The 15,202-nt window shown below is 43.9% G+C and overlaps 2 protein-coding genes across 2 annotated transcripts in view; both read left to right on the top strand.

Moving 5' to 3' along the window:
* LOC127001071 (uncharacterized) overlaps positions 1-15,111 on the top strand; it is a 106,157-nt gene extending 91,046 nt beyond the window's left edge. The window contains exons 4-5 of the mRNA XM_050865242.1: positions 1-179; positions 14,902-15,111. The exon at positions 1-179 is cut by the window's left edge and continues 360 nt beyond it. Of these exons, the coding sequence (XP_050721199.1) occupies positions 1-179; positions 14,902-14,973 (251 nt within the window). The 3' untranslated portion in view covers positions 14,974-15,111. The remainder of the gene's footprint in view (positions 180-14,901) is intronic.
* The window catches only part of LOC127001212 (uncharacterized), a 348,018-nt gene that overhangs the window by 25,289 nt on the left and 307,527 nt on the right, over positions 1-15,202 (top strand). The gene's annotated exons all lie outside the window — the stretch shown is intronic.

Below are 15,202 nucleotides of genomic sequence, written 5' to 3'. Positions count from 1 at the left end.
CTCTACCCGACACAAGGGGAACAGCGCCGAGAGGTGGTCCCCGCAACCCCCGCCGAGTCCGAGCCCGAGGAGACAGCACTGACGAGGAGGCGGATCACGAAACTTACGGCACAAAGATTTATGAATTTATGACCAACACACGGAGGCGGCGCGGCACCGAGTTGTGGAGAAAGGGGATGGTTAGTTTGCCGGACCTGTGTGTGTGTGTGTGTGCCACTGCCCGCCGCAGAGGATAAATGGCACTGTTCTTCCTCCCTTCTTTCCCTCCTTCCCTTCCTTCCTTCCTCTTGTATGTGCCAGTGTTGGGAGATAGAGAAAATGAAATAGAGGTGAAATGAGGAGATGCTGATGGAAAGAGGAGAGGTGTTGGCTGCACGGATAAATGGCACTCTTCTCTCACCCTTCTTCCCCTCCTCCTCCCTTCCTTCCTTCCTTCCTTTTTATATGGCGGAGTGTTGGGAGATAGAGAAAATGATATAGAGATGCAATGAGGATAAACAGATTAATGAGCAGATTGAATGAGAGAATATCGTAGAGTGATGAAAATGAAATAAAATTATGATAATGAGATGGAATGAGATGAGAATGAGATAAAATTAAAGCAGGATGATGATGATGGTGATGTTAATGATGATGATGATGATGATGATGATGATGGTGATGTTAATGATGATGAGGATGAGGATGAGGATGATGATGAGGAGGAGGAGGAGGGTCATAATATTGATTTAATGGGGGAAAAATTTTTGAATCCTTCCTTTTCTTCCTCTTTTCTTATTCCCACTCTCCCTTTCTCTCTCCCTTCCTTCTTTTCTTACCTTCCTCCTTTCGTTCCTGCCTCATTTTCTCTCTTTTATTCTTGTCTCAATCTCTCCTTTTCCTCTGTCCATCCCTACCCTCACTCTCTCCCTTTCCCAACGTTATCTTCTTCCATCTATCTATCTTCCATCTACGTTATCTACATTTTTTACTTCTTCCCTCTTCCTCCTCCTCCTTTTCCTCTTACTCATCCTAACTTCTATTTGTTCTGGTATCTTCCACTTCTTCATCTATCTTATCTTTTTCTCTACATCTTCTTCTTCTTCCGATTCCTACTTCCTCCTCCTCCTCCTCCTCTTCCACCTCCTCATATATACACAACGCCGCACCTCCCCGACACATGCTAACATTGCCCTCTAGTGGAGAAAGTCATAAGCACATCCGGCTCGCTGCATCCAGAGGTGAGGCGGCGACTACCAACCAGGGAAAGAGCTGCAAGAGTCGGGAATTTGTGGCACTGAATCCTATAGCCAGAGACGTAGGGAGTGTTGGATCGTCTTGGGTAAGGGAAAGGGGAGGTGCAGAGAAAGGTTGATAGAATGAGAATGGCGACGAATGATAAAGAAAAGGAGAGATAGAGAAGATGAGATGAAGAGATAGCAATGGAATGAGGGGAAAGAGACAGAATGCGAGAATGAGGGAATAAACGTAGTGTGATGATAATGAAATAGAAAGATAATAATGAGATGGAATGAGATGAGAATGAGACAAATAGAGCAGGAAGGAGATACGGATAGAATGAAAAGGAGATAGAAGAGAAAGATTAAGAGAATGAGACTGAGCAGGAAGGAGAGACGAATAGAATGAAAAGGAGATAGAAGAGAAAGATTAAGAGAATGAAACAGAGCAGGAAGGAGATACGGATGGAATGAAAAGGAGATAGAAGAGAAAGATTAAGAGAATGAGACAGAGCAGGAAGGAGATACGGATGGAATGAAAAGGAGATAGAAGAGAAAGATTAAGAGAATGAGACAGAGCAGGAAGGAGATACGGATAGAATGAAAAAGAAATAGAAGAGAAAGATTAAGAGAATGAGACTGAGCAGGAAGGAGAGACGGATAGAATGAAAAGGAGATAGAAGAGAAAGATTAAGAGAATGAGACAGATAGAGCAGGAAGGAGAGACGGATGGAATGAAAAGGAGATAGAAGAGGAAGATTAAGAGAATAAGACAGATTGAGCAGGAAGGAGAGACGGATAGAATGAAAAAGAGATAGAAGAGAAAGATTAAGAGAATGAGACAGATAGAGCAGGAAGGAGAGACGGATAGAATAAAAAGGAGATAGAAGAGAAAGATTAAGAGAATGAGACAGAGCAGGAAGGAGAGACGGATAGAATGAAAAGGAGATAGAAGAGAAAGATTTAGAGAATGAGACACATAGAGCAGGAAGGAGAGACGGATAGAATGAAAAGGAGATAGAAGAGAAAGATTTAGAGAATGAGACAGCAGGAAGGAGAGACGGATAGAATGAAAAGGAGATAGAAGAGAAAGATTAAGAGAATGAAACAATGATGAGAATAATGTAGAGATCGAATGAGGATAAGAGAGAAAAACTGAGGAGGTTGTAGAATGAATGAAGAGATAGAGATTGAATGAAAAGGAGATAGATAGAATGAGAAGAGAGAGATATTGAATGAAAAGCAGACAGAGAATGAATGTTTTGTTTTTCTCAGTTTTTTCTTTGCTTTTTCTTCGTTTTTCTTCGTTTTTTCTTCGTTTTTCTTCGCTTTTTCTTTGTTTTTCTTCATTTTCTTCCTTTTTACTTTGATTTTTTCCTCGTGAAGAAAGAAAACAAGGAGCAAGAAAGTAAGAAAGTAAGAAAGCAAGAAAGAATGAAAGAAAAAAAAGAAAGTTAGAAAGAAAAGAAGCAAAGAAAGCAAGAAAGAAAAAGAAAAAAAGAAAATTAGAAAAAAAGTAAAAGAAGAAAAGTCTCTGGCGGGAAAAGAAGAAAACGAAAGGAGAATAAGATGCAAACAACTTTAAGAAGACAAAGAAGCTACACAATCTCCTCTCGTTCTCCTCCTTCTCCTCCTCCTCCTCCTCTTCCTTCTCCTAACGCTTCCCCTTAAATCTCTTCTCCCTCCCTCCCTCCTTCCCCATGTACATTATGTCCATCTAAATCCACGTTTATTGTTACCAGGAGTAGTATATGTCAGGACCATTCCACACCGTCAATCATATGTGTGTGTGTGTGTGTGTGTGTGTGTGTGTGTGTTTGTCTAATTGCTTCTCTGGCTGCGGTGGTGCGGTTGTTCCTCACTCCAGTCGTAGAAGCAGTTCCGAGCGGTCGTTATTTTCCATCCCCCAGCCTGGCGTGGTCACAATGGTGTCTGAAGAGGCAGTGTAATGGGCCTGGTAATGAGTGCCGAGGGGACCGCTGAAGTATGGGGCTGCCTCCTCTTGTGACGGGAGAAATAGTGTGGGTGTTGATTGTGTGTGGGTAGGTGGGTTGCGGCGGTGGTGAATTTGGTGGTGAGCAAGGATGAGATGGCTGCTTGATGTTGGGTTAACGAAGGTGGTGAGGGTGTGAACTTGGTGGTGGGTCGGATGTGGTGGTTGCCTGATGTTAGTTTTGTGGTGATGGGTGTTGGTGGTGGTGGTGTGGTGGAGGTGGTGGTGACTGTGCAAAGCGATGGTGTTCAAGAAAAGTGGATGATGGGTTTATGATGAAGAGGAGGAGGAGGAGGAGGAGAAAAAGAAGAAGAAGAAAAGAAGCAAAATGATGATGTTTCTATGACGAGAAGGAGAAGGAGGAAGAAAAATAAGAAGAGAAAAAGGAAAAATGAGGAAGAGGAGAAAAATGTGTTCGAGAAAAGTGGATGATGGGTTTATGATGAAAAGGAGGAGGAGGAGAAAAAGAAGAAAAAAAAGAAAAGAAGCAAAATTGTTTCTGTGACGAGGCGGAGAAGGAGGAAGAAAAATAAGAAAAAGAGAAAGAAAAGAAAAGTGGATGATATTATTCATAACGAGGAAGAGGAGGAGAAGGAGAAATAAGAAGAAAAAGAAGAAAAAGGAAGTGGATGATGTTTTTATGACGGGGGAGAAGAGAATTAAGAGCAGGAATATGATGTTGGTTTTGTGGAGATGGGCGGTGGAGGTGGTGGTGGTGGAGGTGGAGGTAATGGTGAAAAGCGATGTTATTTATAAGGAGGAAGAGGAAAAGGAGAAATAAGAAGAAAAAGAAAGTGGATGATGTTTTTATGACGGGGGAGAAGAGAATTAAGAGCAGGAATATGATGTTGGTTTTGTGGAGATGGGTGGTGGAGGTGGTGGTGGAGGTAATGGTGAAAAGCGATGTTATTTATAAGGAGGAAGAGGAAAAGGAGAAATAAGAAGAAAAAGAAAGTGGATGATGTTTTTATGACGGGGGAGAAGAGAATTAAGAACAGGAATATGATGTTGGTTTTGTGGAGATGGGTGGTGGAGGTGGTGGTGGAGGTAATGGTGAAAAGCGATGTTATTTATAAGGAGGAAGAGGAAAAGGAGAAATAAGAAGAAAAAGAAAGTGGATGATGGTTTTATGACGGGGGAGAAGAGAATTAAGAGCAGGAATATGATGTTGGTTTTGTGGAGATGGGTGGTGGAGGTGGTGGTGGAGGTGGTGGTGGAGGTAATGGTGAAAAGCGATGTTATTTAGAAGGAGGAAGAGGAAAAGGAGAAATAAGAAGAAAAAGGAAGTGGATGATGGTTTTATGACGAGGGAGAAGAGAATTAAGAGCAGAAATATGATGTTGGTTTTGTGGAGATGGGTGGTGGAGGTGGTGGTGGTGGAGGTGATGGTACAAAGCGATGGTATTGACGGGGTAGTGGGTGAAAGCGGGTGATGGAGGTGGGTGACGGATGAGAGTTAGCGGACAGCATTTTTTTGGTTCTTGGTGATTTGGTTTGTGGACTGCAAGCGACGATTTTGGGACCATTTTCGCTTACATCATCTTTTTACTCACTTCTCTTAACCTTCATTTTCACCGCCTGTCTTCTTGGCTGTAAACAAAACACATATTCCGAGAGTTTCTACAAGACCATTCTATTCATTACGCTTAAGGAGTGTCGTAGAATCATTTGTGTTCAGCATGGATCGTACTTATGACAAACCCCACTCACACGCGTCCCCTCAATTCATATCCTCACTCAGTATTCCATTTACCTGTGACACCAATGGGAATACCTGGCGCCGAGTCATATGGCCTGTAATTACAAGTGTAGCTCAGGTGAAGAGGTGTGTAGTGTTGGCTCGGGCGCAGACACAGGTAAAGCGGATGATTATATTGCTGATGGTGGGTTATGGTGGATGTGATGGCGGGTGTGAGGGGGAATGTAACAATAGAGAGATTAGTGTATAACAAAAGGATAATGTGAATGTTGGGAGGGAGGTCAAATTTCATATATAGAAGTCTTATCACCTCAGCGTCACCATATCAGTGTCACCATATCAGCCTCACCATATCAGCGTCACCATATCAGTCTCACCATATCAGCGTCACCATATCAGTCTCACCATATCAGCGTCACCATATCAGTCTCACCATATCAGCGTCACCATATCAGCGTCACCATATCAGCGTCACCATATCAGCGTCACCGTATCAGCGTCACCATATCAGCGTCACCATATCAGTCACCATATCAGCGTCACCATATCAGCGTCACCATATCAGTCACCATATCAGCGTCACCATATCAGCGTCACCATATCAGCGTCACCATTTCAGCCTCACCATATCAGCGTCACCATATCAGCGTCACCATATCAGCGTCACCATATCAGCGTCACCATATCACTCTCACCATATCACTCTCACCATATCAGCGTCACCATATCAGCGTCACCATATCAGCGTCACCATATCAGCGTCACCATATCAGTCACCATATCAGCGTCACCATATCAGCGTCACCATATCAGCGTCACCATATCAGTCACCATATCAGCGTCACCATATCAGCGTCACCATATCAGCGTCACCATATCAGTCACCATATCAGCGTCACCATATCAGCGTCACCATATCAGCATCACCATTTCAGCATCACCATATCAGCGTCACCATATCAGTCACCATATCAGCGTCACCATATCAGCGTCACCATATCAGTCACCATATCAGTCTCACCATATCAGCGTCACCATATCAGTCTCACCATATCAGCGTCACCATATCAGCGTCACCATTTCAGCCTCACCATATCAGTCACCATATCAGTCACCATATCAGTCTCACCATATCAGCGTCACCATATCAGCGTCACCATATCAGCGTCACCATATCAGCGTCACCATATCAGTCTCACCATATCAGTCTCACCATATCAGTCTCACCATATCAGCGTCACCATATCAGCATCACCATGTCAGTCTCACCATATCAGTCTCACCATATCAGCGTCACCATATCAGCGTCACCATATCAGTCTCACCATATCAGCGTCACCATATCAGTCTCACCATATCAGCGTCACCATATCAACCTCACCATATCAGCGTCACCATATCAGCATCACCATTTCAGCCTCACCATATCAGCATCACCATTTCAGCCTCACCATATCAGCGTCACCATATCAGCGTCACCATATCAGCGTCACCATTTCAGCCTCACCATATCAGCGTCACCATATCAACCTCACCATATCAGCGTCACCATATCAGCATCACCATTTCAGCCTCACCATATCAGCCTCACCATTTCAGCCTCACCATATCAGCGTCACCATATCAGCGTCACCATATCAGCGTCACCATATCAGCCTCACCATATCAGCGTCACCATATCAGCGTCACCATATCAGCGTCACCATATCAGCGTCACCATATCAGCGTCACCATATCAGCATCACCATTTCAGCCTCACCATATCAGCATCACCATTTCAGTCTCACCATATCAGCGTCACCATATCAGCGTCACCATATCAGCGTCACCATATCAGCCTCACCATATCAGCGTCACCATATCAGCCTCACCATATCAGCCTCACCATATCAGCGTCACCATATCAGCGTCACCATATCAGCGTCACCATATCAGCGTCACCATATCAGCCTCACCATATCAGCGTCACCATATCAGCGTCACCATATCAGCCTCACCATATCAGCGTCACCATATCAGCCTCACCATATCAGCGTCACCATATCAGCGTCACCATATCAGCGTCACCATATCAGCGTCACCATTTCAGCCTCACCATATCAGCATCACCATTTCAGCCTCACCATATCAGCGTCACCATATCAGCGTCACCATCAGCTTCACCATATCAGCGTCACCATTTCAGCCTCACCATATCAGCCTCACCATATCAGCGTCACCATATCAGCGTCACCATATCAGCCTCACCATATCAGCGTCACCATATCAGCCTCACCATATCAGCCTCACCATATCAGCGTCACCATATCAGCGTCACCATATCAGCGTCACCATATCAGCGTCACCATATCAGCGTCACCATATCAGTCTCACCATATCAGCGTCACCATATCAGCGTCACCATATCAGCCTCACCATATCAGCGTCACCATATCAGCGTCACCATATCAGCGTCACCATATCAGCGTCACCATATCAGCGTCACCATATCAGCGTCACCATTTCAGCCTCACCATATCAGCATCACCATTTCAGCCTCACCATATCAGCGTCACCATATCAGCGTCACCATATCAGCGTCACCATATCAGCGTCACCATTTCAGCCTCACCATATCAGCCTCACCATATCAGCGTCACCATATCAGCGTCACCATATCAGCGTCACCATATCAGCGTCACCATTTCAGCCTCACCATATCAGCGTCACCATTTCAGCCTCACCATATCAGCGTCACCATATCAGCGTCACCATATCAGCGTCACCATATCAGCGTCACCATTTCAGCCTCACCATATCAGCCTCACCATATCAGCGTCACCATATCAGTCTCACCATATCAGCGTCACCATTTCAGCCTCACCATATCAGCGTCACCATTTCAGCCTCACCCTTTCCTCTCCTCACCCTCAGCTTTCATCACGCGTAGCTTCTCACCTGCTGGTCCAAATCCCTCCCCTCTCTCCTTGTCTTCCCCTTAATAGTGTTACGCAATTATCTTTCTCAGACTCACTTGTGCTTTCCCTTTTGCCTCTCCTGTGGCGTTCGTTGTGAGACACTGATTGGTCGCGAAACGTGTTTGGTATATAATATGAACTCCTCCCAGTGAAGTGGCTGAATGTAAAGTAATAGCGAATGGAAATGTAAAGTAGTGTAAGAACGCAGAACATATGAACGGCAAACATGTATTTTTTTTACAGCAAAGGAGACAGCACAAGGGCACAAAAAAAGGAAACAACAATGAAAAAAAGCCCGCTACTCGCTGCCCCTGTAAAGAATCCGAAGAGGCGGCCGAAAGAGCAGCCCGTTACGTGAGAAGATGGTATGGTACAACGATGCCAGATTGTCGTACTGAGCCTCTTATACTTGCTGATTTCCGACCCCAAAACTGTCTTCTCCACCCCGATAACTAGATTCATTTATAGTTATCATTGAAATGGTTAGTTGTTGGTGTTTTTTTGCAATAGTCATGGGTCAGAAACGGGTAAGTACGATGTTCTGAGTACGATAATCTGGCATCGGTGGTATTGGTACGTACCATGAATACCTGAAAATGAAGAGCCTGAACGTACAGTAATAGCTGAACGGTATTATGAAGTAGTGCAAGAACGCCTAACAGATAAACCACTAACATATATTTGAGGCGTTCGAAGGAGAATGGGCGTAAGGGACACACCAAGAAGACACATATAACAAAAATCTAAGCCTCAGAACTATTAATCAAACGCAGAACAAACAACTTTAAACTAGAAATGGATACAGGAAGGAAGAAACAACATACGATCTGCCATTTTTTTTTCTAGTTAGCACAGGGAAAGGCAGACCAGGCTACACATCCCAGGAAGAACAAAATATGAGATGCCAGGAAAAAGCGGCCCTCGGTTCACTGGATACAAGGTCACATTTCCCTTGCAACATGTTTCTTGTTTCTCCTGGGATGTGGTCTGACTCTCCCAGTACGAACAAGGATAAAATGGCTTTGTTCCCTATGCCTCCCTTCTCCGGATGCCTCATAAGAGAAAAGATAATGAAAGAAGAAGAAAATAATCATAACCCTCAGTGAAATGTACAAGACATATCCCAGACAGCGAGAAGAACACATCAGGGAGTGCCATTAAAAAGGCTTGACTCCCGACCTACAACTGAACTGAACCGACATATCTTTTTGTTGACAGTAAAGGAGACAACTCAAGGGCAAAATAGGTAGATAAGAAAAAGGCCGGAAATCACAGCTCCTATAAGATAACGTAGAAATGGGTGGCCGAAAAGATAAGTGAATGTTGGATGTTTGGTCTTGATACTTCTGATATGAATGAAACGTAATATAAAGCAAAAGAAAAATGTTAATGTAAATATTGTTATAAGATACAGCACTGGACGGAAGAGAAGAGCAGAGATGAGAGAACAAAAGAGTTAGATAGATGGATAGATAGATAGATAGATAGAGATAGATAAATAGATAGATAGAGAGAGAGTAACAATAAAGGAAATATTGTATAAACTAAGAAAAATGCGAGCTTCATTGCAACACATAAATACAAGTGCCATACATGTTTCGTTTTCATATACGTATATACAAGTACCACACCTGTTTTGTTTTCATATGTATGTTTCTCTCTCTCTCTCTCTCTCTCTCTCTCTCTCTCTCTCTCTCTCTCTCTCTCTCTCTCTCTCTCTCTCTCTCTCTCTCTCTCTCTCTCTCCTTCACTTTCCCTCTCTTTCCTTCCCTATCCTTCACTTTCCCTCTCTTTCCTTCCCTATCCTTCACTTTCCCTCTCTTTCCTTCCCTATCCTTCACTTTCCCTCTCTTTCCTTCCCTATCCTTCACTTTCCCTCTCTTTCCTTCACTTTCCCTCTCTTTCCTCCTCTATCCTTCACTTTCCCTCTCTTTCCTTCACTTTCCCTCTCTTTCCTTCCCTATCCTTCACTTTCCCTTTCACCCACCTGACCTTATCACCTGTTGGCTTCATTCTTCTTACCTGTTCTTCCTTCGCCTCCCGCCTCGTGCCCACCTGTCTTTCATCTCCCATATATTTTTTCCTTTTATTTTGTGTCTGTCTGTCAACCTTTCCTGCCCACCTGTTGTTCCCTTCAATGTTGCTTTTTATATCGCTTCTCTCTGTGTAGTGTAACTCTGTATTTCTCTCGTATGTTTCTCTCTCTCTCTCTCTCTCTCTCTCTCTCTCTCTCTCTCTCTCTCTCTCTCTCTCTCTCTCTCTCTCTCTCTCTCTCTTTATTATTTATCTGTTTATTTGTCTTTATTTATCACTGTCTTCCTTTCATTTTCTTTCTTTCCTTCTTTCTTTATTTCTTTTAAACTTTCTTTCATTTGTTCTCTCTCTCTCTCTCTCTCTCTCTCTCTCTCTCTCTCTCTCTCTCTCTCTCTCTCTCTCTCTCTCTCTCTCTCTCTCTCTCTCTCTCTCTCTCTCTCTCATATTTTCTCTCTCTTTATTTATCTCTCTCTCTCTCTCTCTCTCTCTCTCTCTCTCTCTCTCTCTCTCTCTCTCTCTCTCTCTCTCTCTCTCTCTCTCTCTCTTTTCCCCTGTTTCATCTTTTGTTTGTTTATCTTTTTTTTCTACACTTGCTTATGTTTGCTGTTCGGTTCTTATTATTTGAGCTTTCATTAGTTGCTTCCGTCTTTATTTCACTCTCTTTCTCTTCCATTCACTTCTACCATCCACTGTTTTCTGCACTTTCATCTCTCTTTCTTTTTCTCATTTAACCTCATTTTTTCCTTTTCCCTTCATCTATCCTTCCTTTTTTACATGTTTTCTTTCACTATTCGCTTCCTCCTTTATTACGTTCTCTTCCTCTTCCATTTTCTTTTCCCCTCCACTATTTTCTCGACTTTCATCTCTCTCTTTCTTCTTATTAACCTCATTTTTATATATCCCTTCATCTATTTTTCCTTTTTTACATGTTTTCTTTCACTATTCGCTTCCTCCTTTGTTCCATTATCTTCCTCTTCTATTCCCTTGTTTATCTTCTCTTTCATCTTGTTCCTCCCTCCGTTATCCCAATCAACCTCATTTTTACTTTTCCCTTCATCTATTCTTCCTTTTTTCGTATGTTTTATTTTTTCATTATTTGCTCCACTGTTTCTACATTTTTTCCCCTCTTTCATTCACTTGTCCCCTCCACAATTTTCTCCACTTTCATCTCTCTTTTAATTGACCTCACTTTTATATCTTCCATTTATCTATCCATTCTTTTACATACGTTTTCTTCTAGTACTTGCTCCCACCTTTATTCTATTCACTTTCTCTTCCCTTTTCTTTCACCTGTTCATCTTATTCATTTCCATCTTCTTCACATTCAACCTCACTTTTACTATTTCCTCTGTATATCTCTCTACCTTTGTATGTTTCCTCCACTAACTTCTCAACCTTCAAAATTTCCCTTCACCTGGTCTTCTACGTGTGTGAGAAGGGGAGGGAGGGGAGTGTGTGTGTGTGTGTGTGTGTGTGTGTGTGTGTGTGTGTGTGTGTGTGTGTGTGTGTGTGTGTGTGTGTGTGTGTGTGTGTGTGTTTTAAATTTGTTCTTAATACACACAGTTTTCTCTCCCCACCTTCAAATTGTAGTTATGAACCTTCTGTAATTTCATTGAGTTCGCCTTCCTTTGTTTTCAGGGGTCGAGAGAGAGAGAGAGAGGGAGAGAGAGAGAGAGAGAGAGAGGGAGAGGGAGAGGGAGAGGGCGAGAGAGGGAGAGTTTGTATAGCAATGTGAGTTAATTAATATCTTTTCTTCTTTTTCTCTTTCGTTTAATTTGTCTGGAATTAATTTTGAGTGAGTACGAACGCATTAGATCATTATTTAACTTGACTTATGTTCCCCATTCGTTATATTGGTCTGAGTGTGTGTGTGTGTGTGTGTGTGTGTGTGTGTGTGTGTGTGTGTGTGTGTGTGTGTGTCTCTGTGTGTCTCTGTGTATCTCTTTGTATCTCTTTGTATCTCTTTGTATCTCTCTCTCTCTCTCTCTCTCTCTCTCTCTCTCTCTCTCTCTCTCTCTCTCTCTCTCTCTCTCTCTCTCTCTCTCTCTCTGCTATTTAACTTTTCCTTCACTTGCCTTACCCATGAGTCACTCCCTTATCTTTTTTGTATTGTGTTCCTCGTTCCCTTTCAGCGCCAGTCCCCTCGCCGGCCCCTTTCCTCCCCTCATTCTCTTTTTCCCCTCAAATGTAGAATGCAAGGGGAGGAGGAGGAAGCAATAAAAAGCCGGAAAAAATGCAATGTGAGGGAGAAAACGATGAAAAAATAACCAAAAAACTACAGAACCGTTGACAAAATTCGTTACAAACTTTGCTTTATAACTTTTTTTTTATATATGGCTCACGTATATATGTCCTTGTCTCTCCGTTTTACCTGTATTCACCTTCACTAATACACCTTTTTTTTCTCCCTGCATTCCTCTACCTTGTACCTTTTTCTTAATCAATGGTTTCATGTATATATCTTTGCTCTTTCCATCTTTATAACCTTCACTAATGCACTTGTCCCATTCTTTCTCTATCTCTCTATCTAAGACATCCTCTCTTCCTGCTCCCATTCAAGTTGCATCCCTTTCTGACCTTTCTTTCTTCTCCTATATCTCCGTGTGTCTTCTAAGGCTACTAACTTAACCCAACCCTCTCTTGTGCAGCCTCAGCCTGTCTCTCACCCTCTCTCTCACCCTCTCCCTCACCCTCTCCCTCTCCCTCTCCCTCAGTTTATTGTTCGTGGATCAAGGGGAGGCGAGGTTGGGAGAGAGAAGTGGGTGAGGAAAGGTGGAGGTCGAGAGAGAGACTGATTGGTAGTGTGAAAAAGATTTGTCATGGGGTGGAAGAGTTAGTGAGTGGATGGAGTTTGATGTGGAAAGATTGATAGTGCATAAAACATGTGTCAAGGGATGGAAGAGGTGGAGTTAGTGCATGGATGGAGTTTGTTGTGGAAAGAACAGCAGTGAAAGAGGTGAAGTTAGTGGGTGGTGGAGATTGATGTGGAAAGGAGTAGAGGAGGTGGAGTTAGTGGGTGGAGTTTGGTGTGGAAAGGAGTACAGGAGGTGGAGTTAGTGAATTGTGGAGTTTGGTGTGGAAAAGAGTGGAGTAGATGGAGTTTGATGAGGGAGTTTGGTGTGGAGTGGAGTAGAGGAAGTAGAGTTAGTGGATGGCTTAGTTTGGTGTGGAAAGAGAAGTGAAAGAGGTGGAGCTAGTAGATAGGTGAGTGGAGTAAGTGTGGAGAAAGTGGAGGAGGTGGACTTAGTGAGTGGAGTTTGATGTGGAAAGAGCAGTGTAAGAGGTAGAGTTAGTGATGGAGTTAGTGTGTATTGAGCAGCGTCTCCTAGCGCTTCAATTAACTTTTTTTTTTAATTACACTGAGAAGCTTTTTTTTATATACACGTCACTCGTATCTCAATTAACCCTCAAGTTTGCTGTGTGTTTAAAAGGAAAGGGAGAAGTGTGTGTGTGTGTGTGTGTGTGTGTGTGTGTGTGTGTGTGTGTGTGTGTGTGTGTGTGTGTGTGTGTCTTAATTATGGAACATTGAGGGTAAAGAATGAGATGAAATAATAAAAATAAAAAAAACAGGAAAGGGTTGAAGATTACCGGAAAAGAAAACGAAGCTGCAAAAGATGATGGAACAGGGAAGGGAGGAAGGGAAAGGAGAGACGAGAAAAAGAAGAGGGAGAGAGAGAGAGAGAGGAAGGGAGAGGGAGAGAAGAGGGAGAGGGAGAGGGAGAGGGAGGAAAGACGCGAGGGCTGCACGGAATAATTTAAGGCCAACACACACACACACACACACACACACACACACACACACACACACACACACACACACACACACACACACACACACACACACACACACACACACACACACACACACACACACACACACACACACACACACACACACACACACACTATTGCCGTCCCAAACAGCCTCCTCTGAAGCTGTCGTCGTTATGTGGAGGCAAAGCACACGAGCACATGGCCCAATTTCTAACTTAAGTGGGAATTCTCTCTCTCTCTCTCTCTCTCTCTCTCTCTCTCTCTCTCTCTCTCTCTCTCTCTCTCTCTCTGTATATCTCTCTCTCTCTCTCTCTCTCTCTCTCTCTCTCTCTCTCTCTCTCTCTCTCTCTCTCTCTCTCTCTCTCATATGTGTGTGTTTGTCCGTGTGTTCACCAGCGTCACACTTTGAAGATAATCGTTTGCTGTAATGGGCGTTTGGGTGTAGTGGAGGGGTGGAGGGGAAGGGGGGAAGGGGGGAGAGAAGAGGAGGTTATGCCACAATAGAACGAGGAGGATTGGGGCTAAAGAGAAGGTGGACGGGGAGCGGGAAGCGGTTGGCGAGTCGAGGGCGTGGCGATAAAAGTGTTTGGAGTAGGTGTTGATAGGGTGGTGATGGTGGCCGGGAGGGAGGGAGGGGGTGAGAGTGGGCAAGGAAGGAGGGAGGTGAGGTGAGGCAGGGAGGAGAAAGGAGGAAAGTAAAGGTGCGTCTGGGAGGGGTAAAGGAGAGAGAGGAGAGAGAGGAGGAAACCAGGAATGGGTGAGGATGAATGAAAGCAAATGGAGATAGACAAATAGAGATAGAGAGGATGAATGAAGACAAATTAAGAGATAGATAACGATAGAAATATAGACAGGTACACAGATGGACAGACAAACAGACAGAGAGATAGTGCGTGCAAGTAAACTAAGATAGGTAGGTAGTGAAATATGGGTGAAGAAAACCGTAGACTTAAACGAGTGACGGGACAGCACGGATAGGCGAGGCAATGAGATTAGGTAAGCGGAATGTTCAGGAGGTGGACGGCAAGGCATCAGACCAGTGCAGGTCTTAACAGAATAGTGGCCGCGGAAGCATTACTAACCCTGGCCCATTCTAGCGTCGTGTACCGGGAACCAGGCACCCGTGTAGCTTATTATCGTAACATGTGGAGGCAAGGGTCATACATAAGTTAATTTGGACCTCGCTGCTTTCCCCTTCCCCTAATTCCACTTCTGGTTAATTCACAGGCAAGATTACTATGCGGCCATGGCCTGCTCTCAACCCTCAACCCAACAAACTGTGATGTCCCCAAACTGTGATGTCCCCAAACTGTGATGTCCCCAAACTGTGATGTCCCCAAACTGTGATGTCCCCAAACTGTGATGCCCCCAAACTGTGATGTCCCCAAACTGTGATGTCCCCAAACTGTGATGTCCCCAAACTGTGATGTCCGAAACTGTGATGTCCCCAAACTGTGATGTCCGAAACTGTGATGTCCCCAAACTGTGATGTCCCCAAACTGTGATGTCCCCAAACTGTGATGTCCCC

This window comes from Eriocheir sinensis, chromosome 20 (assembly GCF_024679095.1).
Source record: "Eriocheir sinensis breed Jianghai 21 chromosome 20, ASM2467909v1, whole genome shotgun sequence".
NCBI classification, from domain to species: domain Eukaryota; kingdom Metazoa; phylum Arthropoda; class Malacostraca; order Decapoda; family Varunidae; genus Eriocheir; species Eriocheir sinensis.
The sequence above is the reverse complement of the archived record's forward strand: the minus strand, read 5'-3'. Positions and strand labels throughout refer to the sequence as shown.